Below are 27,300 nucleotides of genomic sequence, written 5' to 3'. Positions count from 1 at the left end.
TCAATCAGTCCTTCCCCCCCAAATCCATCTGCTCCTCCTAGGGTTCCTCACCCTCACTCTCCCAGGCCAGGGGCTGCAGAGGGACTCTTCTCCCCCTTCCCAGGTGGGGGTGGGGAATCCAGGGGCTGCTCACACCCCACACCTGCCCAGGCAGGAGAAGGATGTCAGAGTCACTGTCAGTGTTCCCTCTAATTTTTCCCACACATGTGTGGAATGAATTTTGTTATGTGCACCAATAGAGGGAACATAGGTCACTGTCCCATCCCCATTTCCCATGGGGGGCCGTGAGCTGTTTGCAACTCTCCCCACCTCTGAGAATGGCTGTGTGTTGCTGGGGTGTGGGAGAAGAACTCTGCCTGTAGCCACTCTGATTGGCTGTTTGGCGCCAGGAGGCTAGTTTTTTGTCTGTGTTTTGCTGTACTATGCCTAGCTGTGCTGCCACTTACTTGTGCAAAGCAGCTACAGTCTCTACTAGCGTTTGTACCCATTCATCTGTTAGCATCTTCCCAGGCACTAGGCAGTTCCACTCCCAACCACCAACTTTCAGGCATGTGCCTTTGCCTTCCAGTCATAACTTCAAAGGGAGTGTACCCATGTATCACCTTAGAGCCTATTAGAGCCATTAAGATGATTGGTAGCCAGGGCCGGCGCAAGGCTATTTTGCGCCCTAGGCAAAACTTCCACCTTGCGGCCCACCCCCCCGGACATTGGTTCATTGAGGGGCAAATCTCAACGAGCCTTTATAGACCCCAGGGGCCAGCCTGCCCAGGGGCCAGCTGTGCCCAGGGGCTGCTCCCCAGACCAGGTTCCCCCCCTTCCCACCCCCTGAATTCCCCTGGAGGGTGCACAGCCCCCTCACAAGCCCTCCCCACCCCACCCCTGCGGCCCCCACCCCAAGTCACTGGCTTTGCTGGGCTTGGGCCGCTGCAGCAGCTTGGCACGGAGGAGCCGCTTTCCAGAGGCACCAGAGAGCCAGAGTGTCCCCTTGCGGCAGTGGCAAGCCCCAGCCATGGAGGAGCCGGCACAGCGAGGGGGGCAGCAGCCCTGCAACGGCGGCAGTGCCACTAGCGGGGAGCAGCTGCGCCTCCCGCCCCTGCCCAGGCTGCGGCCCGGCACCCTCCCCCCCGGGGGCTCCTACAGGCCGCAGCGGATGCATGCGGATGCTGGCCCCCATGCCCCCCCCCGCCCGGCTCCCCTTGGGTTACCATATTTAAACAATCAAAAAAGAGGATGGGGGAGGGAGAGCCCTGCCCTAGCCCCGCCCCCATCCACTGGCTCCTACTTCCCACCCCCTCACTGCCCCCCTCAGAACCCCCAAACCCCCTGCTCCTTGTCCCCTGACTGCCCCCCCGGGACCCCTGCCCCTAACTGCCCCCCAGAACCTCACCCCCTACCTAAGCCTCCTTATTTCTTGTCCCCTGACTACCCCCTCCTGAGACTCCCCTGCAGCCTAACTGCCCCCCTAGGACCCTACCCCCTACCTGTCCCCACCCTTATCCACACCCCCACCCCCAGACAGATCCCCGGGACTCCCATTGCCCATCCAACCACTCCCCACCCCCTGACAAGACCCCCAGAACTCCTGACCCATCCAACCCCCCCTGCTCCCTGTCCCCTGACTGCTCCGATCCCTCTCCACACCCCCTCCCCCTGACAGGCCCCCCCAGAACTCCCGAACCATCCAACCCTCCCCCTGCTCCCTGACTGCCCCCCGGGACTCCCCTTATCATGTCCATGCCGGTCAGATGCTGGCTCCACATGGAGGCAAAACATGTGCCCGGCTGCCGCATGCATAGCCCCTCCCCGCCAGAGTGCTGAGGCAGTGGGAGGGGTGGCCGTAGCTCACATGCCTGGGAGCCGCAGAGCCCGAGCACAGCGAGGGGGGAGCTGGAGGGCGCACGGGGGCCACCGCCCACATGCATCTGCTGCAGCCTGCAGGAGCCCCGGGGGGGTGGGGCACTGGGCTGCAGCCTGGGCAGGAGGGGCTGCTCCCCGCTAGCAGTGCCGCTGCCTCTTCAGGGCTGCTGCCCCCCTGCGCCGCGCCAGGTCCTCCATGGCTGGGGCTCACTGCCCCCTCAAGCCAATGCTCTGGCTCTCCGGTGCCGCCGGAAGGCGGTTCCTCCCTGCCAAGCCAGGGCACTGCTTTTTGGCGCCCCCAACCACTTGGTGCCCTAGGCGACCGCCTACTTCGCCTAGTGGTTGCACTGGCCCTGTTGGTAGCTTTTCATCCTAATCCCTCCTTGAGGTCTTTACTTGTTTTCTCAAAGCTTCCTTTAGAGTGCGATTGGTTTGTTCAACTTGTCCAAAGGACTCAGGGTGTCCAGCTATGTGGAAACATTGCTTAATGCCTAAAGCATAAAATCTCCCACAAAATGGGATCCCAAATCTGAATCAATTACTCTGGGAATTCCCATTCTTGAGAAAACCATGTTAAAGAGTTTCTTAGCAGTGACTGAGGCAGTGTTGGTTTTAGTAGGGCTGGCTTCCACCCATTTGGAGAAGGGATCTACTATTACCAGGCAGTATTTATTCCCTCTACTGGTGGTGGGTAAAGGGCCTATGTAATCTATCTGAATCCGGGACCAGGGACCCTTTATTCTTCAGTGCCCCAATGTATTTTTTTGAACCTTGCAATCAACATTAACCATGGTGCACTGCAAACAATTATCACACCACTGATTTATATCTGCTTTCATGCCTGGCCACCACCCTATATCTTTAACCCTATTTAAAGTATCCTGTTTTCCTCTATGCCCTTGCTCATGCACAAACTGAATCAGGTCCCCCTGTGCCAGGCTGGGGACTATCCAGTGTCTTTGACCACCTGCATCCACTGCTCAGCAGACATCTCCAATTTGCTCAATCCTGTATTTTCCTGTGGATCTTTCCCTGTCTTGGCTAAGGACCGGATTTCCGTATCCCCACCTTGAAGGGTACTTAAGCCCAAGGTATCTATTCCTTTGCCTAAAGTTTTTCCTTGGGTAGTTACTGCCTCTATTTGTTCTACCTGGTCTGTGTCTCTAGTGTGGTTACTAGTAGCAGCAGCTTTGGCTAAGGCCTCAGCTCTGTTGTTCCAGTGTGCTTCTTCTGTGTGATTTTTCTGATGCCCCTTTCTGTGAGTCTTCTAGGTGTCTCCAGTTCTTTCCTTATTCAGATTTGACATTTGTCTCCCTTTGTCTGAATGAGAAATGGAGCGCCAATCTGTAGCTACCATTTCTCTATTCAATCAAATGGGGAGCCACACAGTGATTGCTCTGGCTGTCCAGTCAGAGTCAGGTTTACAGAAGTGTCCTGGGATTCATAAGCTAGGACAGCTCTAACTGCCTCCACCTCAGCTGCTTGGGAAGAATGGGGGCGAGCTGGTCCTTGGAGCATCTCTCCCTCATTTACACGGATGGCTCCATACCCTGTTCAGGGATGACCCATAGGGTAGAAACTTGAGTTATCTGTAAACCAAATTGCAACCCCCTTCTGTTTAGCGTCTGCAAGCCTCATGCCTCCCTTGACTGGCCACTCAAGGTGTTTTACCAGGGGGAGGGGGCAGGTATGCGCCTTTCTTTCTATAATTAGCACACAGTGGGCTGGTGAAATGGCTGGTTGATTTTTAAACTCGACTGCTCAGTTTACTAGGGTGAGGGTCTATTGAGCAATGCGGGGGTTAGAGACCTGGCCGTCCTGTATTTTCCCCAATATGACGTGCTTGAGTGGGGAATATACACAGTCTGAACAATGACCTTTGACCCTCCAATAATAAATTCCCAATGCGTTAGGCTCCAGACCAATGCAAGACACTCTTGTTCACAGGCGGTAAAGCCTGGCTCTGTTTGATCCAGGAGCCTGGAGTCATACGTAATGACTCTGAGCTTGTCACATTGCCTTTGGCTGAGAGTGGCTCCAATGCTTGTCTCTGAGGAGGCCAAATGAATCGCAAAGAGCAGGGCAGAGTCCAGATAAGCCAGGGCAGAAGCACTAGCCAAATCTTGTTTCAAGGTGACCAGGGCACTCTGTTGATCTGGTCCCCATTCCCAAATCCTGTTTTTCTTTAATAATTGGTACAGGGGCTTGGCTTTGTCAGAGAACATTTCAGTGGCCTCTGCAGAAATTAAAAGTTCCCAAGAGAGCTCGTAGGGAGTGTGTCAGTGGGAGCAGGTTCCTTTCCTATCGTTTCTACGCTTTGTTGATTGGGAGTCGGACCATCCTCCCCAAGACACACATCCAGGTATTTCACTTGTTGCTGTACTAACTGAGCCTTTTCTCTATTTACCTTAAATCCGGTTTCCTGCACTGTAGTCAACACTTCCCTGGTGATTTCCCTGTTCATTTCTGAAGTGGGGTTGTGTATTAAAGTGTCATCCACGTATGAAATTACGTGTGAGCGGTGGTCAGGGTGCAAATGGTTACACATTTTAGTGACATGGGCATGACAAATACTAGGGGAAGAATGGAAACCTTGGGGAGTCCAGTTGAAGGCATGTTGTTGTCCCCTATAGGTAAAAGCAAACTTATACCAGCATAAAGTATGGAGGGGTATAGCCAGGAAAGCATTAGCCAAATTGATCACAGAGAACCATTTTGAGCCAGCTGCCCCTACAGTCACTATGATTTTGTTCTATTTAGCTACTACAGGGGCTGCTGCAGAGGTGGCCGCAGTTAATGCACCGAAGTCATTCTGCAAGTGATACCGTCTGCCTTAAGGACTGGCCATACTGGTGAATTGCAGATATTCTGCATAAGCATGAGCACCCCTTATTTCAAGAGACAGTCTATAGTATTTTTAATGCCTTCCTCTGCTGCAGCTGGGTATTTATATTAGCTTTGAGGAGAGGGATCTTTTCCCTCAATGAAAACTTCAGAATCTATTTTTCCACACTCCTCCTTATTGTTAGTCAATACCCTGGGAAATTCTTGTACCCATGGATCACTAACGGAGGTTAGGGTGGCTGTGGTTGCCTTTATAGCTGCACAACAATGCACAGCGGAAATCTCTGTAGGCCCTCCTTCCAATTTCCATAACACTCCATTAGCTGGATCCATAGTTAGCTGAAATGTTTGGAGGAAAGGAACACCTAGGATTCCCTTCTCATTTCCCTCATGAGCCCAGCATTCTACTTGCCCCTGTAGTCTGTCAGTTTGCAAGGGAATATCCTGCCAGACTGGAGCTTCCTGGATGTTTCCCCCATACCCACTGAGCTGAACCTGTTTATCAGTGGGTCTCCCTCCGGAGATCCACCAGAGACTTAGAATGTTTACTGATGCTCCAGTGTCCACTAACAAGTCGGCTAATATCCCTGGCTGTTTTTTCCTGGTTAGGTCTGTCAGCGGGGTGGCAATTTGGCTGTAGTGTGGTACCAATCAGCGGTAATACCCAGCCAAGCCCAAGAAGGATTGGACCTGCTTCTTTGACTCAGGGACAGGCCAGTTTTGGATAGCATTTACTTTAGCCTGTAGGGGGTTGATAGTTCCTTGACCCACCTGGTGTCCAAGGCACATCACCCTGTTTAGGCCTATTTGACATTTTTTGGCCTTAACAGTTAATCCTGCCTCCCTTATGCGCCAGCAGACAGCTTGGAGGTATTCTAGGTGTTCTGCCCATGAATCTGAGAATATAGCCACATCGTCAAGGTAGGCTACTGCAAATTCCCCAAATCCTGCCAGAAGGTTATTTACCAGTCTCTGGAAGGTGGCAGGTTCATTTTGCAGTTCGAAAGGGAGCACATTAGAATTATAGAATATCAGGGTTGGAAGGGACCTCAGGAGGTCATCTAGTCCAACCCCCTGCTCAAAGCAGGACCAATCCCCAACTAAATCATCCCAGCCAGGGCTTTGTCAAGCCTGACCTTAAAAACTTCTAAGGAAGGAGATTCCACCACCTCCCTAAGTAATGCATTCCAGTGTTTCACCACCCTCCTAGTGAAAAAGTTTTTCCTAATATCCAACCTAAACCTCCCCCACTGCAACCTGAGACCATTACTCCTTGTTCTGTCATCTGCTATCATCCCTAAATTAAATTCATACAGCCCTGCATGGGTGATGAAGGCTGACCTTTCCTTGGCTGGGTCATCTAGTGGCACTTGCCAGTACCACTTAGTTAAGTCTAAGCTGGAGATGAACTGGGCACGTTCCAGTTTCTCTAATAGCTCATTTGTGCATGGCATTGGATAGTTCTCTGGGCGAGTTACAGCATTTAGCTTATGGTAGTCCACACAAAAGCAGATTTCCCCATCTGGTTTCAGAACCAGAACCACTGAAGAGGCCCATGCACTCTCAGAGGGGCAGATTACACCCATCTGTAACTTGTCCTTGATCTCCCTTTCTATTGGAGTTTTGGCTTGAGGAGCCATCCAGTAGGGTTGGGCTCTAACTGGGCGAGCATCACCTGTGTCAATGGAGTGGTATGCCTGTTCTGTCCATCCTGGGGTGGCTGAAAACATTGGCACGAAGCTGATGCACAGCTCCTGGATTTGCTGTCACTACTTATGCCCTAGGGTGATGGAAAGACTCACCTCTTCTAGGCCACCATTGCTTTTTCCTTGATAGTAGACTCCTTCAGGCCACTCAGTGTTATCTCTCTCCTGGGCTGTAAACTGGAGAACCTTGATTTCTCAGGAATAAAAGGGCTTTAGAGAATTAACATGGTATACTTTAGGTTTTAGGATAGGGTCTGGGAACACTATGAGGTAATTAACAGCTCCCAGGCACTCTTGGACCATAAATCGCCCCTCCCATGACACTTCTATCTTATTGGCCTGGAACACTTTTAGGACCATGACTTGGTCATCTACTTTGAAGGAATGCTCTCTGGCATGTTTATCATACCAGGCCTTTTGCTCTTGTTGAGCATCCTGTAGGTTTTCTCAAGCAAGGGCTAGAGTGTCCTTGAGGGTGTTTTGCAGTTTGGTTACAAAGTCCAAAATGTTAGTTCCTGGAGATGTAACTCCCTCCCATTGCTGCTTCACCAACTTTAATGGCCCCTTAACTTCATGGCCATAAAAGAGTTCAAAGGGAGAAAACCCCAAACTGGGATGTGGTATCCCTGTAGGCAAAGAGCAACTGCTGCAACAATAGGTCCCAATCATGGGAGTGCTCATTCACAAATTTATGTATCATGGTCCCCAAAGTTCCATTAACCTTCTCCACTAGCCCATTCGTTAGATGGTGGTAAGGGGTGGCAACCAAGTGGTTCACCCCATGAGCTTCCCAAAGACGTTTCATGGTCCCTGCCAGGAAGTCAGTTCCCAAATCCATAAGGTTGTCGGAGGGCCAAAAATGTCTGCCAATGCCTGGCTCACACTTTTAGCCCTGGTGTTGCTTAGAGCTACTGCTTCCGGCCATCAAGTGGCAAAATCCATGAAGGTCAGTATGTAAAGCTTCCCTCTGGGTGTCTTTTTAGGGAAAGGACGCAGAATATCCACAGCTACACGCTGAAATGGAACCTCAATTATGGGGAGTGGCTGGAGAAGGGTCTTGGGGTTTTCCCACTCTTCTGGCACACCTCACAAGACTGGATATAGGTAGAAACATCCTTGCCCATTCCCTCCCAGTGGAATGACTTCCCCAAACTGTCTTTGCTCCTGTTCACCCCAGCGTGGCCACTAGAGTGATCGTGGGCTAAGCTCAAGAGCTTTTCCCTATACTTAGTTGGAACTACCAACTGTCTCTGAGGATGCCAGTCCTCCTTGTGCCCATCAGAAAGGGTTTCCTTGTATAAGAGTCCTCCTTTTACAGCAAACCTGGGCCCATTGGAAGATCTGAGAGGCGGTGGGTCGTGCTGCCATCCAAGCTCCCTTGAGGCTTCCATCCGCTTCCTGCTCTACCTGGAACTGCTCCCTTAATGCTGGAGAATTAGTTCCTCGCTGGGTTGTGGACTTGGGCTTGGTCCCACTGGAAGCAATGCAGGTGATAGGGTTGTCTCCATCGATTGTGAACCGCTTTCCACTGGTGCACTAGGTTGTATTTCAGGCTTCAGCGCCCTTTGGTACTGGCTCCCCTGACTCTGGTAGGGTTGCAAGCACGGGCTCTGGTGCTGACTGCTCCCCCAGTTCCAATTCTTGAGCTGGTTCTGGCTGGGTCCCAGGAACTGGATCTACAACTGCTGCCATAGACTTTGGTCTGGAGTCTGGTTTCACCACCTCTGGCTGGGTCCCTGTAGGAGACTCAAGAATGGAGTTAGGTGTGGAGGCCTGTTTAGCCTGGCTGCTGGTGACCATCCCCACCTTTTTTGTTAGTCTTACATGGTTGGCTAAGTCTTCTCCCAGCAGCACAGGAATGGGATAATCATCATAGACTGCAAAAGTCCATATCCCTGACCAGCCCTTGTACTGGACAGGCAACTTGGCTGTAGACAAGTAAAAAGAGTTGGCCTTAAAGGGTTGCACTGTCACTGGCCTCTGGGTCGATGAATTTGGGGTCCATCAGGGATTGGTGACTAGCTGACACCAGTGCTCCAGAGTCTCTCCACACAGTAATCTTCCTCCCGCCCACACTCACAGTTTCCCTTCACTATGTGGGTATTTGTGAGGCATCTGGGCCTGAGGGCTTTCGGTAGGACCCTGGGGTGATGAGTTGCAGTCGGCTGGTGCTCTTGGGGCAGTTGGCCTTCATATGCCGCAGCTCATTAAATTTGAAGCATCACCCAGCTGACTGTGGGCTTCGGTGAGGTGGGTGGTTGGAGAGTAGCATGGTGAGATGAGAGGGCACCTGGGGTTTCCCTAGTTGTGTGGAGGGCTCCTCCTTGTGAGGTGGGGCCTTGGGCTGATCCCAATGGTGGAGTGTCGTCATGGGTTGCCCCTTCTGATATCCATACTAACTGCTACTAGCTTTCTTATTCTCCGCCACCTCCACCCATTTTGCTCCAATCTTCCCCACTTCGATTCATTTATCACAGCATCTGAGCAGACCAGGTCAATCAGCACTCCCAAGCTGATCCCTTATATGCCCCTGGACTCAGCAGGCTAGGTCGTACAGCACTTCCAAGCTGCCACCCTCCTATGCCACAGGTTCAGCACGTCCCTATCCGCACTTTCACGTTACAATTGTTCTGGTAGTAACCCCCTTGATGAGCAAACCCCACAGGATTTTTGGGTGCTACAGGGATCTTTAGCTTAGGTAGGAGGAGCGTTGCTGCAGAGCAAATGGGGAAGCCAAAAACACAGAAAAGAGAGAGATGGAGGGAGGGAAGCAACCATCTTAACCATAAAAATTATTTATGGCCAGGTAATAACCATACACGGAGAGCCAAACAATCAAAACAGGCTCAATATTAAATCTATCTTAAATTTGGTTACAAAAGTCAGGTTTAGAAAACTATACCTGATCACACAAGTCAGGGTTAGAAAGCTATACCTAGAGTAGGACAAAAAACAGAGAGAGAGAGATGGGTCATCCATGCAGCTTGAACCGGTCGGGGTTCCCAGGTAGTGGTGGTAGCTGAGGGTCCGGAGTGCTGGAGACAGGCAGAGCCCCCAGCACGATCAGTCAGGAGAAGATGAAGTCCCAATGTAACTGATGCAGATTTTGGATCCAGGCAGGTCCTGAGCATGGGTAGGGGTTTTTTGTAGGGAAACAACAATGGTTAAAGGGAGAACACTAGATTTGTTTATGGGCTCAAGGGAATATACCAAAGTTGTTTTGTTCAGGCTAGACAATAGGAACTGATCATTCCTGCCAAGGGCGATGTTCCTTCGAGGGAGCTCACCATGCAATTAGGCAGCTTCAGTGTTTTGTATACTGTAAAGGGGCTATGCTGGGGCTCAACCCTCTCTGGGGCGGCAGGGAGCCACACCAGCTCACTACACACAGTTGACTTTGGGGGAATTTGTCTGGCCACCAGAGTCTCCCACGGCAGCCCTTGTGGTAACTGGAATGAGCACTGCAGGCCCGGGCCCTGAGTCAGGGTGGGGCACCAGATAGTCAGTAGTTCAGGCCCTCGGGCAGGGGCTGAGCAAATAGCCCAATGTTAGCAGGCCAGGCTGTGGGTCAGGGCAGGCACCAAATAGTCAGTAGCTCAGGCTCTCGGGCAGGGACTGAGCAACACAGCATGTGTGAATTAGCCCAGGCCTCCAAGGATGTGGAAGAGGGAGAGACTACCACCCACGAGTTGGGTGGCAGGGGGAACACAGGCACACCCACTCCGCTGCGTCCCAGCCCGGGGCCCTAGCAGTGGCAAACGACCCGCTGCTGGGTCAGTGGGGATCCTGGCCGCAACACACTGACTTGGGTTCTGGCAGAGTTACAGCCAGACTAGGGTCGGCTGTCCCCGGGCTACTTCCTAATTCCCCCACTTCTGGTACCTGGATCACGGCAGTGTTCTCCAGGGGGGTCCAGCACCATGGGTTCCTCAGGGCAGTGGACAAGCAGCCGGCCTGGTAACTCTCCTGGATAGCTGGCGCAGGGCAGGTCCGGCAACTCCCCTGGATAGCTGGCGTAGGGCAGGTCCAGCCAGTCTTGGTGTGGACCTGGGGCCACGGGGTTTTTTCTAGTCACGGGTTAGGCTGGCTATGTCTGGCCTCTCTGGCCACTGGTCCTCTAGTGAGCTCTGAGGGCCCGCCTTTATACTTCCAGGTTGCCGCCTGTCCCTCTGAGGGGCAGGCTCAGAGCTTCCTGGCTCCACCCACTCCAGTGTCTGGAGGGGCTCGACCCTCTTCGGGGTGGCGGGGAGCCACACCGCCTCGCTACAGATACCAATAAAGGATTTATTACTAGACTAGGTCTGATAACTGCTGAGCTGGGTGTGTGCAGGCGAGGGTTCATTAACATCTGGAGCAGAGATCCCGCATCATGCAGTGCTTCCCTGCCTTTCTGGTCCCAGAGTTCCATGTGGTTCTTGCCTTGGAATCTCTGTTCTCCATTCTGTATGCTAATGGAGATGCGTGTCCCATCTCTGATGCAAATGAGGCTAGGGGAGTTTCCTTAATCCTGTAACCCTTGTCTGGAGGGGTTTAGGTGTGTCTCCCACTGTCTTTTCATTGCTTTTTATAAATCTTTCTTCTGATCGGTTTTGGTTCAAGCAAAGGCTGGGGTGGGGTCCTTCCTGAATCAGACAGGCTGGATACTGCACCTTGGTTTCCCAGGAACACAGAGCTGACAGGTAACATGGGGCAGACAGCTAATGGCAGGAGCCAAATTCTCTAGTGGGCTGGAGCTGTTACCATCATGGCAGAGGGCTCTGGCCCGATCAATGGTGTTGCTGCGAGAGGGGGTGTCATAGAACTACAAGTCCAGTGCTCTCCCATACTCTCAGTAGCGGTCCCTGGGAGGAACCCCTTTAGAGTGTTAACCCTCCTTAGGGTCACACTCTTGCTGGGGTAAGCCCTTTGACTCCACTGCCTCCTGGAACTGCACCTCTGAGACCTCAGCATGCCTGCCTCACTCTGCGAACTTTCTCAGTGAGTCCACTCGAACTGGACCCTGGGGGCAGGGGGGGCCGTTTGCACACCCAGAGGGAGCAATGAAACCCTGACCTCTTTAGAGTGGAGTGACTCTCAGCCAGCACTGTAAAACAAGGGTTTATTGTTTTGTCTAGAAACACAGTGTAGAAATTCTTGGGTAGCTGCAGAATAGAAAATTACAGCACAGTCCATTTAGGTCTGTCCCAATCTCTTTGGTCCCAGTCCAGAAGCATTTTTCCTGCCAGTCAACCACGCTATATCACCTCCCCAAAGGCCCCTCCTCCGTCCTTTGTTATCTTTCCTGGGCAAAACACCTGGTGTCTCTCTTCAGCCCTTTGTTTTCCCACTGGGCAAAGCCAGCTGGCTCCCAAGTTGGGGTGGGCCTTCCAGAGGCAAATTAAAGTTTTGTGGAGCCCTGGGCCAGAGAAAGTGGGGGGCCCCTCCCAAATTCCCTCTAAGCTGGGTGGCTGTGCAACAGCCTATTAAGTGCTGTGCAGGCGTGCAGGGCTGCGGTGGGGAGAGTCGCCTATCCCACGGCTCCAACCCAGCCCAGCCCCAGACCTGCTGAGGCAGGCGGAGAGACACCCCTCCTCTGGCCCCAATCCAGCCCGGCTGGACCTGCTGTGGCTGGGGGAAAGACTCCTATCCCACAGCCCCAGCCCCAAAGCTGCCACGGCGGGGAGAGGCACCTCTCCTCCCAGCCCAAGTGCTGCTGCGGGGAGAGAGAGCTGGGGGGAGTCCTCTCTCCCCGCTGTAGCCCCAGGGCAGCCGGCACCCCAAACCCATCATCCCCAGCCAGAGCCCTCACACCTTGCACCCCAACCCTCTGCCCCAGCCCTGAGCCACCTCCCACACTCCAAACCCCTCGGCCCCAACCCCACCACATGAATTTTGTTATGTGTGCCATTATGGAAGTGATGTGTCTTACATCACCTCCATATTGGTAAACATAATAAAATTCATTCCGCACATGTGTCAGAAATAGTAGAGGGAACACTGGACCCATCCCCACCCTTTCCGCCTGCAGTCCCGCCTCCGTTCTGCCCCTTCCCCCCATGGCCACGCCCTGTTCCACCCACAGTCTGCCCCATTCCAGCCCCCACTGCATCCCCAGGAACTGTGGGGTGGAGCCGGAGTGCGTGAGGAGCCGGGATCCAGAGGCGGGGCAGGGGAGGAGCTGGGGTGGGAGAGGAGTTGAGGGCTAGAGCTGGGGTGGGGGAGGACTCTGTCACCTTACTCGGAACTCCCCCCATGTTCACTAGGCTGTAGCCAGGCACGGGTGGTGACTCCTGCTATGGTGATGGAAGGTGCTGGAGAGGGCTCATGAGCTGGGGCACTGGCTCTGGCCCAGCCCTTGAGGACAGGGGGGAGGGATAGCTCAGTGGTTTGAGCATTGGCCTGCTAAACCCAGGGTTGTGAGTTCAATCCTTGAGGGGGCCATTTGGGAACTGTGGCAAAAATTGGGGATTGGTCCTGCTTTGAGCAGGGGGTTGGACCTAGATGACCTCCTGAGGTCCCTTCCAACCCTGGTATTCTATGATTCTATGACAAGGTGGGGTCTGCCGCGCGGTTGGGGACTTGTGGTCTGGTCCGAGCTGGGATAAGACTCTTGGTTTGATCTTCAGGGCCTTTCACTACAACCACCAGCACCACGGCTGCCAGCTGCTGCCATGGACCCAGCACTCGGTGCACACCCACATGCAGAGGAACGTCCACTATGATCTCTACCAGAAGAAAGGCAGGTGGGGGCAGGGGTGAGGGTGAGGGGTGGGGTAGGGATGAAGGCCAAGGGGTGCTAACAAGGGCAGGGATAAAGCGCAGGGGTGAGGGGCAGGGGTGGGATGTAGGGCAGAGAGGTGGAGGAGGGCAGAGACGAGGGCAGGGGGCGAGGAGCGGGAGAGACGGGCGTGGAGGTGTAGGGCAGGGGGCAGGGATGAAGGCAGGGGTATAGGGCAGGGGGCAAGGGGTGGGGATGATGGCAGGTGTGTGGGATGGGGGTGGGGGTAAGGGTGTATGGCAGGGGGCGAGGGGTGGGGATCAGAGCAGGGGGTGAGGGGCAGGGGGCAGCAGCAGAGGTGTAGGTCAGTGGGGAATGAAGTCGGGCGACCAGGGGCAGGGATGTAGGGCAGAGGGTGGGGACAACGGCAGCGGGTGGGGATGAGAGCAGGGGACAAGGGCAGGAGGGCCCAGGGGCAGGGTTATAGTGCAAGGGTGGGGATAAGGGCAGGAGGAGCCAGGGACAGAGGTGTAGGGTGGGGGGTGGGGATGAGGACAGGGGGTGAGAGCCAGAGTGGCAGGGGTGTAGGCCGGGGCGGGGGGGAGGGGCAGGGGCAGAGGTATAGGGTGGGGATGAGGGCAGGAGGGAAAGGTGTGTAAGGTGGGGACAAGGGCAGGAGAATGCAGGGGGATCCAGGAGCAGTGGTGTAAGGGGGGGTGGGGACGAGGGCGGGGGGGCCAGGGGAGTGGTGGGGGCAGGGGTGTAGGGTGAGGGGCAGGGAAAAGGGCAAGGGGTGAAGGGCAGGGGGAGCAGAGGGCAAGGGCAGGATCAGCAGTGCTTTCACCCAGTTTGACCTTGGGCTGATCAAACCTAACTCCAGGATCCCGCTGCTGGCTCTGGCCATCCAGATGCTTCCTACTGTGAGCTGGCTTTGCCCTGGAGGCTGACACACCTGTGCCCGTCTGTTGCCTGGGGCATGCTGTGTGTCCAGCCACAGAGCAAGCCCAGCTGAGGGCAGCTCCTACCCCGTCAGAGGGTTTGTAGTGAGAGAAGGTGAGCCCCAGGCGAGAGGGCAGAGTGAGGGCAGGAGCATTTCCAGAGCAGGCACTTGGCCGCTCGCACGGCCCAGGAGAGGGGTGGCATGGCCATCTGTGCTGTATGACAGCACCCCCGGCTGTGCTCACAGCTGCCAGGCTGCTGGGCTCCAACCTTACAGCCATTGACTCCTGCCACTCTGCTTATCCCGTGTCAGCCTTTCCTAGGGCAGCAACCTCCTGGAGCCCCAAACTGGCCAGTTCTGCACTCCACAGGAGCCAGCTCTTCCACCACTCTCAAGCCACCAGTGCTCTGGTGTCTGGCTCTGTGCTCAGATCTCCCCAGCTCCCGACTCCCGACTGCAGGGAGGCTGCCCAGTTCTGCCCCAGCTCTCTAGCTCCCCAGCGCACTTGCTACAGGGCTGATGGTTGCCTGCTCCCCACTGCTGGCTGGAGTAGCTGCGGAGCTGCAGGAACTGCTCATGCTGAGGGCCGGTTGCTCTCCCCACGGAGGTTCTTCGCAAGGCACCCATCCCTGGGCTCATGGAGGCACCCTTCTCACCCACAGATTACATGCAGAATTGCATTAGGGGAGATGGGAGAAGCTACCGGGGCATGCAGTCCACGACGGAGAAGGGGAAGAACTGCCAGCAGTGGAGATTGAAGATTCCCCATGATCACAGGTGCTGTGAGGGTGATGCCCACCCCGTGCTAGGAGATGAGGTGGGGCTATCCCATGGTGGATGGGGCTGTGCCACCTGGGGGTCCACTGGCATGGGCAGTGAGTATCGAAGGCCAGGGGAGGCTAAGTCTCCCCTAACTGAGGCTGTGGCCTCGCCCACGCTTCCTCCTCTCCCCTGAAGCTGGTGGAGACTCAGCTCCAGTCAGGGGCCTGGAGCTTGGGGCTTGGGCTGGTGGCCAGGGGCTGGAGCATCCAAGAGCAGATCGGGCTGGCTCACCCCAGCCCAGGGGTCTGGCCAGTCAGTGTGGCAGGCTGGGGGGCAGGGCCTCTGGTGGAAGGGGCTAGCTTCCCCTCAGCCCTGCTCCCAGCATGCTCCTCCTCTCATTGGGCTGGTATTGCAGGAGCTGACAGCTCTGGGAAGTCCAGAGTAAATGGTGCCTCTGTCACTGTGCCTCAGTGGGTCACAGCTAAGGATGTCAAATTCAGGACAGACTGTGGAGAAATAGGGCAGACTCACTCCAGATTGGGGGTTGTTTTCTCATTAGATATATCAAGCCTGTAATCAAAGTAAATTTGTCTCACCACACTGGTTAACAGGAAGTGAAAGATGCAGTCTCCTTAAGCATCACAGCACTTGGCTCACCACCCAGGCACTGGACTCTAGGATGAGTGGTTACTGAAAACCAATTTCATTGAACAAAGGGTCCTTTTAATCCCAAGTGATCAGCCACACAGCCAGGTCAACATACAACCCAGATTTTATCCAGTAATCATGCTGGTACCAATCCTGTAGTGACTAAAATCTACAGGTTTAATTATAAAAGAAAAGAAGAGAATTAATAATGGTTAACATATCATATACATGCAAGTGATTACAAAGTCCTTATATCAGGTTTTAGCAGTGATGGAAGGTTTTCAGTCCATAATTCAAAATGCTCCTTTGACTTTTAAATCCACAGTCCAGAGAATCAGGCCAGGAAATGGAGCGCCAAATGGAGATATCTCAGGGATCTTTTATATCCTCTGCCATGTGCCTGGAAATCTACTGTCTCAAACAAAGCTCACAGTCCAGGTGAAAAGTTGGAAAAGTTACATGAAAAGCATGGAAAGTTACTGGCCCAGATGGAGTCCAGGTTCACATGAGCATATCCCACGTCCTTACATGCTAGATGACTCATAGGGGCACCTATTGCCCATGTTCTGGCTGAAGCCTCCCTCTGCAGGAAGAGCTATCAGGGTGGAAGGAGTTTCTTCTATGGCCCATTGTGAGAGCTAAGTGTCCTTGATGGGACATCAACAGAAAGCTGTCTGGCCTCAATTTAAATTTTATCTGGTGGCTGTTACCCGGGAATACAGCACACATGTATGAATAGCCAATATTCATAACTTCAGCTACACAAATGTATCCTATGCATACACATAGGATAACCATACTTAGCCAATCATAACTTTTTCATTGACACCTTATGTGACAAACGTTGCACAAGATTTGTTGTAATTGTCTAACAGTGGCAATATCGATGATATAAATAGTCATATTCAGTCGCACAGCATCACAGCCTCTCACAGAGATGGGAACTCCTGTCATTAGTGCTGTACCCCACAAAGGGCACTGGAGCCTCTCAAATGCAGGGCTGCCCAGAGGGGTGGGCAAGTGAGGTAATTTGCCTCAGGCCCTGGGCCCTGCAGGGGCCCCCATGAGAATATAGTATTCTATAGTGTCTTCAGCAGCGGGTCCTTCAGTGCCGCTGAACACACCCGGAGCAAGTGAATGACCCACTGCTGAAATGCCGCCGAAGACCCGGAGCGCCGCCAGGTGAGTAAAAATTAAAAAGGCCCCTTAATTAATTAAAGGGCCCCCAAAATTTCTTTGCCCCAGGCCCCCTGAATCCTCTGGGCGGCCCTGCTCAAATGTGCTGGGGACATCCCCAAATGGGTGGAAGGTTCAGAGATTCCCAGGCCAGAGAGGACCATTGTGATAATCTAGTCTGACCCCCTGTAGGAAATAAGCCAGAAAATGTCCCCAAAACACTTTTAGAAAAACAGCCAATCTTGAATTAAAAAATGTCACTGATGGAGAATCCTGGGCAGATGAAATTTAATGTTGATAAATGCAAGGTCATGCACATTGGAAAGCATAATCCCAACTATACATATTAAATTATGGGGATCTAAATTAGCTGTTACTACTCAAGAAAGAGATCTTGGAGTCATTGTGGATAGTTCTCTGAAAACATCCACTCAATGTGCAGCGGCAGTCAAAAAAGCAAACAGAATGCTGGGAATTATTAAGAAAGGGATAGATAATAGGACAGAAAATATCATGTTGCCTCTATATAAATCCATCGTACCCCCGCATCTTGAATACTGTGTTCAGCTGCTTTCAACTACCTGAAAGGGGGTTCCAAAGAGGATGGATCTAGACTGTTCTCAGTGGTAGCAGATGACAGAATGTGGAGCAATGGTCTCAAGTTCCAGTGGGGGATGTGTCGGTTGGATATTAGGAAAAACTTTTTCACTAGGAGGGTGGTGAAACACTGGAATGTGTTACCCTGACACCATGATGGAGGCCATTCAGCTCATGGAGAACTACCTAGCCGCCAAGTCCCCCGAGATGAAAATCCCTTCAGGGTTGGCTGGAACCAAGAATCCTGTGCCCCTGAAGGATTAAACCATCCAGGGACCCCTGGATCATGAGGAACATTGGCCTCCATCCCCCCTACCAGAACTCCGGAGGTCTAGAGAATCCAGAGGCACCAGGCCCCCCAATCCAGAGGACCAGAGCTGGTTACCCACCCTGCAGTTCAGGAGACCATAGCCCCATCAGCAGCCTGGCCAGGGCCCTTGCTTGGCCTAGAACTCAGGGAGGCCTGTTGCGACCCAACTGCCTGGGTACCCAGACAGGAAACCCCACGCGCCACCCAAGAGCAGGACCGGTGTTTCACATATGGCCATTCTGGGCATTGGTCCAGAGACTGCCCGTACATAGAATGTAGCTTTGGGAAGATCTGGGCTCTGCAGGCATGTCCATCCCACTGCAGATAAATGGGAAAGAAGTGATGGGACTCCTAGATTCATGGTGTACTCAGACCTAATCCTGGCCCAACTCAGGGCACCATCATGTTGCAGTACATGCATGGAGATGTGAGGGCCTACCCCGGCACAGAAATGACTTTAACAATAGGGAAACGCAAAGAGCCCCTGATGGTCGGTCTGGCCCCAACACTGGTCTACCTAATTATTTTAGGCCAGGACTGGGACTATGTTGGGGAATTGTTAGCAGACCTGGTGGGGCTGCCGTCCAATGGTCAAGGACACCTACCTCTGGCCACTGGCCAGCCTGAAGCAGTGACCCTTGTGGGCGTGGGGGAGGTTGCTGACCCTGGTGAAGGGGCATCACAGGTCTCAGCGTCAACTCGGACCCACCAGGTCCCCTCCCAGCCAGGAGGGGAACTCACTCCATTACCTGAATCAGAGATCCTGACTCACTTTTCTGAATTTTTGGGGGAGCAACGGGCTGATGACACCCTGAACCGGGCATATACCCAAGTGGCAATGGTGAATGGGGAGACTGTTGAACCCCGCCATGCGGGACGGTTCCCATGCTTTGAGATTCAAGGTGACCGTCTATACCTCATAGAGATAGACCAACCAACTGAAGAGGTTCGACAGGAAGGAAGTTATGTGGCTCGCCAATGCCATACCCATGCCTGGGCACCTTGGAAGGGAAAAGACGCTGGCCAAGATTTTAGGTTGGTTCTTTTGGACAGGGATCTACCGAGATGTGGCCAATTTCTGTGCCTCATGCCCAGAGTGTCAGCTCACCGCACCATGGTCAGCTGAGAGAACCCCATTGATCCCCCTCCCACTTGTAGGCGTACACTTTGAGCAGATTGGAGTTGACTTAGTCAGCCTTCTTGAAAAGAGCACTGCTGGATACAGGTTCATCCTTGTTGTGGTGGACTATGTGACCCCGAAGCAGTTCCGTTACGCTCCATGAACTCCAAAGGAGTGGCGACGGAACTTATGAACATCTGCACCCAAGTCAGGGTGCTCTGGGAAATCTTGACAGATCAAGGGACAAACTGTGTCCCAAATGTTCAAACAGCTCTGCCATCTATTCAAGATCAAGACCTTACAAACATCTGTCTACTATCTGCAAATGGATGGCCTGGTAGAGTGCTTTAACTGAGCCCTAAAAACAATGCTCCAAAGATTTGTCCTGATGGATATCCAACACTGGGACCAGCTGCTCCCGCCTCTCTTGTTCGCAGTCCGAGAAGTATTGCAGTCTTCCACTGGTTTCTCACCATTTGAGGTTTTATATGGGAGGCAACCCCGGGGGATTTTGGACCTTGTTGGATAAATGTGGGAGGAGCAAGCATCCTGAGCCAACAATGTGGTACAGTATGTGCTAAACTTGCGGGAGAAACTTGAGGCCCTAGGTTCATTTGCCAGGGAGAATCTCCTACATGCCCAGGATACCCAAGAAGCGGCCTACAATAAACGGGCATGCCTCCAGGTGTTTCAGCCCGGTGACTGGGTGCTGTTATTGTTGCCCAGTTCAGAGTCGAAGGTCCTGGCCCACTGGCAAGGACTATATGAGGTGATCCAGCGTGTGGGGCAGGTGAACTATGAAATCAAGCAACTGGACAAACATAAGGTACAACAGATCTACCACATGAACCTGTTAAAACTGTGGAAAGCCCAGGAAGGTTACTAATAGCACCGTACCCACCAGAGCCCGCAGGCCGTGAAGGCCTCAAACCCCAGAGTGGTCAAGACTGGGGACAATCTTAACCCCGAGCAGAGAGGTCAGGCACAAGAATTGATTACTGCCTTCTCTTCCATTTTCTCAACCCAACCTGGGTGGACTCACCTGATAACTCATCATATTCAGATGGAACTGGGCATTACGGTCAGAGAAAACCCCTGGCCCCTTCCCCAGAAGTTTAGAGAGACATGAAAGAGGACCTCTGCTCAATGCTCGCATTAGGGATGATTGAGGAGTCATTCAACAACTGCAAAAACCCTGTGGTACTGGTCCCTAAGCTCAATGGAAGCACCCGCTTTTGCATAGACTTCCGCAAGGTCAGTGCAGTATCAAAATTCGATGCTTATCCAATGCCTCAGATTGATGAACTGCTCAACTGGCTGGGAAAGGCAGAAAGGCAGAATACATCACCATTTTAGATTTAATGAAGGACTATCCTTACTGAGGTTACAGGGACAAACCATCCCGATGTGTAGAAAGAATAGTAAATATGGCAGGCAACCAGCTTGGCTTAACAGTGAAATCCTTGCTGATCTTAAACACAAAAAAGAAGCTTACAAGAAGTGGAAGATTGGACAAATGACCAGGGATGAGTATAAAAATATTGCTCGGGCATGCAGGAGTGAAATCAGGAAGGCCAAATCACATCTGGATTTGCAGCTAGCAAGAGATGTTAAGAGTAACAAGAAGGATTTCTTCAGGTATGTTGGCAACAAGAAGAAAGACAAGGAAAGTGTGGGCCCCTTACTGAATGAGGGAGGCAACCTAGTGACAGAGGATGTTGAAAAAGCTAATGTACTCAATACTTTTTTTGCCTCTGTCTTCACGAACAAGGTCAGCTCCCAGACTACTGCACTGGGCAGCACAGCATGGGGAGGAGGTGACCAGCCCTCTGTGGAGAAAGAAGTGGTTCGGGACTATTTAGAAAAGCTGGACGTGCACAAGTCCATGGGGCCGGATGCATTGCATCTGAGAGTGCTAAAGGAGTTGGCGAATGTGATTGCGGAGCCATTGTCCATTATCTTTGACAACTCATGGCGATCGGGGGAAGTCCCGGACGACTGGAAAAAGGCTAATGTAGTGCCCATCTTTAAAAAAGGGAAGAAGGAGGATCCTGGGAACTACAGGCCAGTCAGCCTCACCTCGGTCCCTGGAAAAATCATGGAGCAGGTCCTCAAAGAATCAATTCTGAAGCACTTAGATGAGAGGAAAGTGATCAGGAACAGTCAGCATGGCTAGTTGGCTAGATTGTCGGGCTCAACGGGTAGTGATCAATGGCTCCATGTCTAGTTGGCAGCCAGTATCAAGCGGAGTGCCCCAAGGGTCGGTCCTGGGGCCGGTTTTGTTCAATATCTTCATAAATGATCTGGAGGATGGTGTGGATTGCAGCCTCAGCAAGTTTGCAGACAACACTAAACTGGGAGGCGTGGTAGATACGCTGGAGGGTAGGGATAGGATACAGAGGGACCTAGACAAATTGGAGGACTGGGCCAAAAGAAATCTGATGAGGTTCAACAACGACAAGTGCAGAGTCCTGCACTTAGGACGGAAGAATCCAATGCATTGCTACAGACTAGGGACCGAATGGCTAGGCAGCAGTTCCGCAGAAAAGGACCTAGGGGTTACAGTGGACGAGAAGCTGGATATGAGTCAACAGTGTGCCCTTGTTGCCAAGAAGGCCAATAGCATTTTGGGATGTATAAGTAGGGGCATTGCCAGCAGATCGAGGGATGTGATCGTTCCCCTCTATTTGACATTGGTGAGGCCTCATCTGGAGTACTGTGTCCAGTTTTGGGCCCCACACTACGAGAAGGATGTGGAAAAATTGGAGAGAGTCCAGTGGAGGGCAACAAAAATGATTAGGGGACTGGAACACATGACTTATGAGGACAGGCTGAGGGAACTGGGCTTGTTTAGTCTGCAGAAGAGATGAGTATGGGGGGATTTGATAGCTGCTTTCAACTACCTGAAAGGGGATTCCAAAGAGGGTGGATCTAGACTATTCTCAGTGGTAGCGGATGACAGGACAAGGAGTAATGGTCTCAAGTTGCAGTGGGGGAGATTTAGGTTGGATATTAGGAAAACCTTTTTCACTAGGAGGGTGGTGAAACACTGGAATGCGTTACCTAGGGAGGTGGTGGAATCTCCTTCCTTAGAAGTTTTTAAGGTCAGGCTTGACAAAGCCCTGGCTGGGATGATTTAATTGGGGATGGGTCCTGCTTTGAGCAGGGGGTTGGACTAGATGACCTCCTGAGGTCCCTTCCAACCCTGATATTCTTTGATTCTACTATTGGCAGCAGGGCCGTAGGGCACCTGAAAATTTGGGGTACCACTGAGTCTTAGTGTCCACCCTCCTAGCTTTCAAATCCCTTTTCTGACCCTTCCTGCAGGCTCCCACAGCTGGCTGCTGCAGCCTGGTGAGTCTTCCTCCAGAGGGGATCTAATAGTTAAAAGGGAAAAAGCATTCTAGCCTGCCAGACCTATTAGCACAACATTGAAACTGTTAAAGAGCCATTCAAGGGGTAATTAAGCCATTTAACAGGCATTTGCCAAACCCTAGGTATATACTGTCAGTTTCTGAATTTACTGACCAAAACAGTTGTGCATTACTGTAATATTTACTCAGAACATGTCAGTCTACAGGACCTTAGTTTAAAATTGGCTTTAAAAATATTTCATTACTGTGTTGGTGAAGATTATAAAATCACATCTCTAAAAAATCCTTGCATAGGTTTTTTAGATGCATAATCATCTTTAGCCTTAAATGCTTGGATCTTCAGACATATATCTTTTTAAATAAATCCTTCAAAAGACCACCCTTATCTAAAATATACATTTTAATTACTATAGTAAAAAATAACTTGCTTCCAAAGTCTTCCTGTCCTTTCTGTCCATCCCTTTCTCCTTTCATCCCCTCCCCCCACCCTCCCATTGAAGAGAGCCCTTAAAGAGACAACACCCCTTTCCTTCCAGATAGCTGGAAAAAGAGTTTCCCTTTCTTTACTTCTGAGTATCTGAAGAATTAGTTTTAAGAGAACCCTCCAGTAAAATCAGTACCTTAGTAAGATATAAAATGTTTTGTTATGCCTAAAATCTTTGGAAACATATTTTTTAAAGTTGGTGAAATTTCATAAACATGTCTATTGTTATGGAGATCACACAAGGTAAATTAGTGTTCCCTTTTTCTAAAAGCAATGAACATTGTTATGAACACACTCTGTGACTGAATAATTTAAAATAATGTCTTTGTTTCAGTGAGTTAAATATGTAGTAATCTGGAATGATTACTTTATGAAGGCTTAAGAGTACATTTAAAATATAAAATCAGCTTAGAAATACTGATTAAGAAAATGTAAAACAGAGAAGAGCTGCATCATGTATTCCATAATATTTAAAGTTGTATTCAGCAAGACAGCTGACTCACCCTTACTACAAAGTTTTTGCAAATAAACGTCTGACAAACTTCAGGGCATATCAAAAAACCTGTGACTGACATTTTTTATTCCCAAGTTTAGTGCTTTTAATTAGGTATCTTCTGCATGTCCATTCTGCATGAGGGAGAGGGTACAGGGGTCTCTGCAGGGAACTGTGACTCTCCACCACCATGAGGCGGGCCCTGCGTCTCATTATCTTTTGCTGTCTGGTCCCTCCCCACCCCCTGCTGGGCTGTGAGCTCGGGCTGCCGTCAGGCATGGGGCACCAGTTTGATAATACTGCGTAGGGCCCCATACATCCTAAGGACAGCCCTGTTTGGCAGATCACCCTCACACCGGAGACCAGGAGAAAAACTGCTTACTCCACCCCCTTTGGGCTTTTCCAGTTCTTGCGTTCTTGCATTCTTTCTCTATAGTAGCATAGTGTTGTTCAGTAAGTGTCAATTTTTTGCTTAGATATGCAATGGGGTATCTTTCCTTCGGCTTGCATGAGGCCCCAGCCACATTTCAGCAGCTAATGGACCAAATTCTCCGCCCCCATAACGGATATGCAGCCATGTACTTAGATGACATGGTGATCCATAGTTGCAACTGGCAGCACCATTTGAAACATGTGACCGCGGTCCTACAGTCCCTCAAGGAGACTGGCCTGACAGAGAACTCCACCAAATGTCACCTTGGGAAGCACGAAACCACCTACCTTGGGTACACATTGGGAAGAGGTATAATCCGACTCTTGGTTAGCAAAGTCCAGGCCCTCCAGCTGTGCCCCACACCAGGCTCAAAGAAGCAGGTACGTCGATTTCTGGGACTAGCTGGATATTACCGCCACTTTATCCCAGGGTTCTCCTCCATTGCAGCCCCCCTTTCTGATCTTCTCAAGAACGAGAGTCCTAAAAGGATCCAGTGGACCACAGCCTGTGAGGTGGCATTTCAAACTCTGAAGGCCCGACTCTCTAAGGAACCCGTCTTGTACAGCCCTGACTTCGCCAAGGAGTTTTTGTTACAAACAGACGCCTCAGACGTGGGCCTAGGAGCAGTTCTATCGCAGGTAGTAGAGGGCAACAAACGCCCCATCCTGTATATTAGCAGGCAACTGTTCCCGTGAGAGAAGGCCTATTCTGTAATCGAGAAATGAGCCCTGGTGGTAAAATGGACCATGGACTCACTTCGTTATTATCTTCTGGGCACGCACTTCACCTTAGTTACTGACCACGCCCCCTCCACTGGCTCCATGCCATGAAGGACACAAGCCCCCAAATCATGAGATGGTACCTCTCCCTCCAGCCTTTCACCTTCTGCATCCAGCACTGGGCCAGGAGAGTCTATCTGCATGTGGACTTCTTTTCACGGGATGGTGGAGGACAGTTGTGGGGGGGCAGACCCCAAATGGGGTCATGAGGGGGGATGTGTGAAGGAGCAGAGAGACAGCTGCCAGGCACGGCAGAGGTGAAAGAAAACCTGTGGGTTAGCTAGCCCCGCCCCATTATACCTGCAGCCAATGCCAGGCCTGGAATGGGGAGAAAAGAAGGGAGCCTGTCTCAGTCAGGGGCTGACTGGAGAAGAGGCTCCCCGTTTGTCTGCCAACACAGCCACTGGAAGCAAAATAAGTCTTCCCCTGCTTGTTTAGGGGGCTTGTTTAGTCTGGGCTTGTTTAGTCTGCAGAAGAGAAGAGTGAGGGGGGATATGATAGCAGCCTTCAGCTACCTGAAGGGAGATTCCAAAGAGGATGGAGTTCTAAATTTGTTAGTCTCTAAGGTGCCACAAGTACTCCTTTTCTTTTTGCGAATACAGACTAACACGGCTGTTACTCTGAAAACTGTAAGGAGAGTGATCACTTAAGATGAGCTATTACCATCAGGAGAGTTGTGGGGAGGGGGAAGAAAACCTTTTGTAGTGATAATCAAGGTGGGCCATTTCCAGCAGTTAACAGGAACCTCCGAGGAGCAGTGTGTGTGTGTGTGTGTGTGTGGGGGGGGGGGGGGGGAAATAGTTTTACTTTGTGTAATGACACATCCATTCCCAGTCTCTATTCAAGCCTAAGTTAATTGTATCCAGTTTGCAAATTAATTCCAATTCAGCAGTCTCTCGTTGGAGTCTGTTTTTGAAGTCTTTTTGTTTTAATATTGCAACCTTTAAGTCTGAGATCGAGTGACCAGAGAGATTGAAGTGTTCTCCGACTGGTTTATGAATGTTATAATTCTTGACATCTGATTTGTGTCCATTTATTCTTTTATGTAGAGACTGTCCAGTTTGACCAATGTACATGGCAGAGGGGCATTGCTGGCACATGCTGGCATATATCACATTGGTAGATGTGCAGGTGAACGAGCCTCTGATAGTGTGGCTGATGTGATTAGGCCCTGTGATGGTGTCCCCTGAATAGATATGTGAACACAGTTGGCAATGGGCTCTGTTGCAAGGATAGGTTCCTGGGTTAGTGGTTCTGTTGTGTGGTTGCTGGTGAGTATTTGCTTCAGGTTGGGAGGCTGTCTGTAGGCAAGGACTGGCCTGTCTCCCAAGATTTGTGAGAGCGATGGGTCGTCCTTCAGGATAGGTTGTAGATCCTTGGTGATGCGTTGGAGAGGTTTTAGTTGGGGGCTGAAGGTGACAGCTAGTGGCGTTCTGTTATTATCTTTGTTGGGCCTGTCCTGGAGTAGGTGACTTCTGGGTACTCTTCTGGCTCTGTCAATTTGTTTCTTCACTTCCGCAGGTGGGTATTGTAGTTGTAAGAATGCTTGATAGAGATCTTGTAGGTGTTTGTCTCTGTCTGAGGGGTTGGAGCAAATCCGATTGTATCATAGAGCTTGGCTGTAGACAATGGATTGTGTGGTGTGGTCTGGGTGAAAGCTGGAGGCATGTAGGTAGGAATAGCGGTCAGTTGGTTTCCGGTATAGGGTGGTGTTTATGTGACCATCGCTTATTAGCACCGTAGTGTCCAGGAGGTGGATCTCTTGTGTGGACTGGTCCAGGCTGAGGTTGATGTTGGGATGGAAATTGTTGAAATCATGGTGGAATTCCTCAAGGGCTTCTTTTCCATGGGTCCAGATGATGAAGATGTCATCAGTGTAGAGCAAGTAGAGTAGGGGCATTAGGGGACGAGAGCTGAGGAAGCGTTGTTCTAAGTCAGCCATAAAAATGTTGGCATACTATGGGGCCATGTGGGTACCCATAGCAGTGCCGCTGATTTGAAGGTATACATTGTCCCCAAATGTGAAATGGTTATGGGTGAGGACAAAGTCACAAAGTTCAGCCACCAGGTTTGCCGTGACATTATCAGGGATAGTGTTCTTGACGGCTTGTAGTCCATCTTTGTGTGGAATGTTGGTGTAGAGGGCTTCTACATCCATAGTGGCCAGGATGGTGTTATCAGGAAGATCACCAATGGATTGCAGTTTCCTCAGGAAGTCAGTGGTGTCTCAAAGATAGCTGGGAGTGCTGGTAGCGTAGGGCCTGAGGAGGGAGTCTACATAGCCAGACCCTGTCAGGGTGTCAATGCCTGAGATGATGGGTCGTCCAGGATTTCCAGGTTTATGGATCTTGGGTAGCAGATAGAATGCCCCAGGTCGGGGTTCCAGGGGTGTGTCTTTGCGGATTTGTTCTTGTGCTTTTTCAGGAAATGGACACAAATCAGATCAAGAATTATAACATTCATAAACCAGTTGGAGAACACTTCAATCTCTCTGGTCACTCGATCTCAGACCTGTTTATTCCCCACCACCCCCACTGCTCCTTGGACATTCCTGTTAACTGCTGGAAATGGCCCACCTTGCCCACCTTGATTATCACTACAAAAGGTTTTCTCCCTCCCCTCCCCCCCCCTCCTGCTGGTAATAGCTCATCTTAAGTGATCACTCTCCTTACAGTTTCAGAGTAACAGCCCTGTTAGTCTGTATTCGCAAAAAGAAAAGATAAGGTGCCACAAGTACTCCTTTTCTTTCTCCTTACAGTGTGTATGATAACACCCATTTTTTCATGTTGTGTGTATATAAATCTCCTCACTGTATTTTCCACTGAATGCATTCGATGAAGTGAGCTGTAGCTCACGAAAGCTTATGCTCAAATAAATTGGTTAGTCTCTAAGGTGCCACTAGTACTCCTTTTCTTTTTGTAGAATTGATTCCTTTCGCTTTGTGTAACCACACCAAGGGAGCATGATCACTGAACACTGTAAACTTCTTGTTATACAAATAGGGTTTGAGCTGCTTTACTGCCCACACAATTGCATAGCATTCTTTCTCTATAGTAGCATAGTGTTGTTCAATAGGTGTC

The 27,300-nt window shown here is 51.3% G+C and overlaps 1 protein-coding gene across 1 annotated transcript in view; it reads left to right on the top strand.

The window, feature by feature from the left end:
* The window catches only part of MST1 (macrophage stimulating 1), a 59,704-nt gene that overhangs the window by 5,418 nt on the left and 26,986 nt on the right, over window positions 1-27,300 (top strand). The window contains exons 3-4 of the mRNA XM_077822820.1: window positions 13,013-13,125; window positions 14,707-14,821. Of these exons, the coding sequence (XP_077678946.1) occupies window positions 13,013-13,125; window positions 14,707-14,821 (228 nt within the window). The remainder of the gene's footprint in view (window positions 1-13,012; window positions 13,126-14,706; window positions 14,822-27,300) is intronic.

The sequence above is a fragment of the Eretmochelys imbricata genome, chromosome 7 (genome assembly GCF_965152235.1).
Source record: "Eretmochelys imbricata isolate rEreImb1 chromosome 7, rEreImb1.hap1, whole genome shotgun sequence".
Taxonomy (NCBI): Eukaryota; Metazoa; Chordata; order Testudines; family Cheloniidae; genus Eretmochelys; species Eretmochelys imbricata.
Note: the sequence above shows the minus strand (reverse complement) of the source record. Positions and strands in the feature narration are given on the sequence as shown.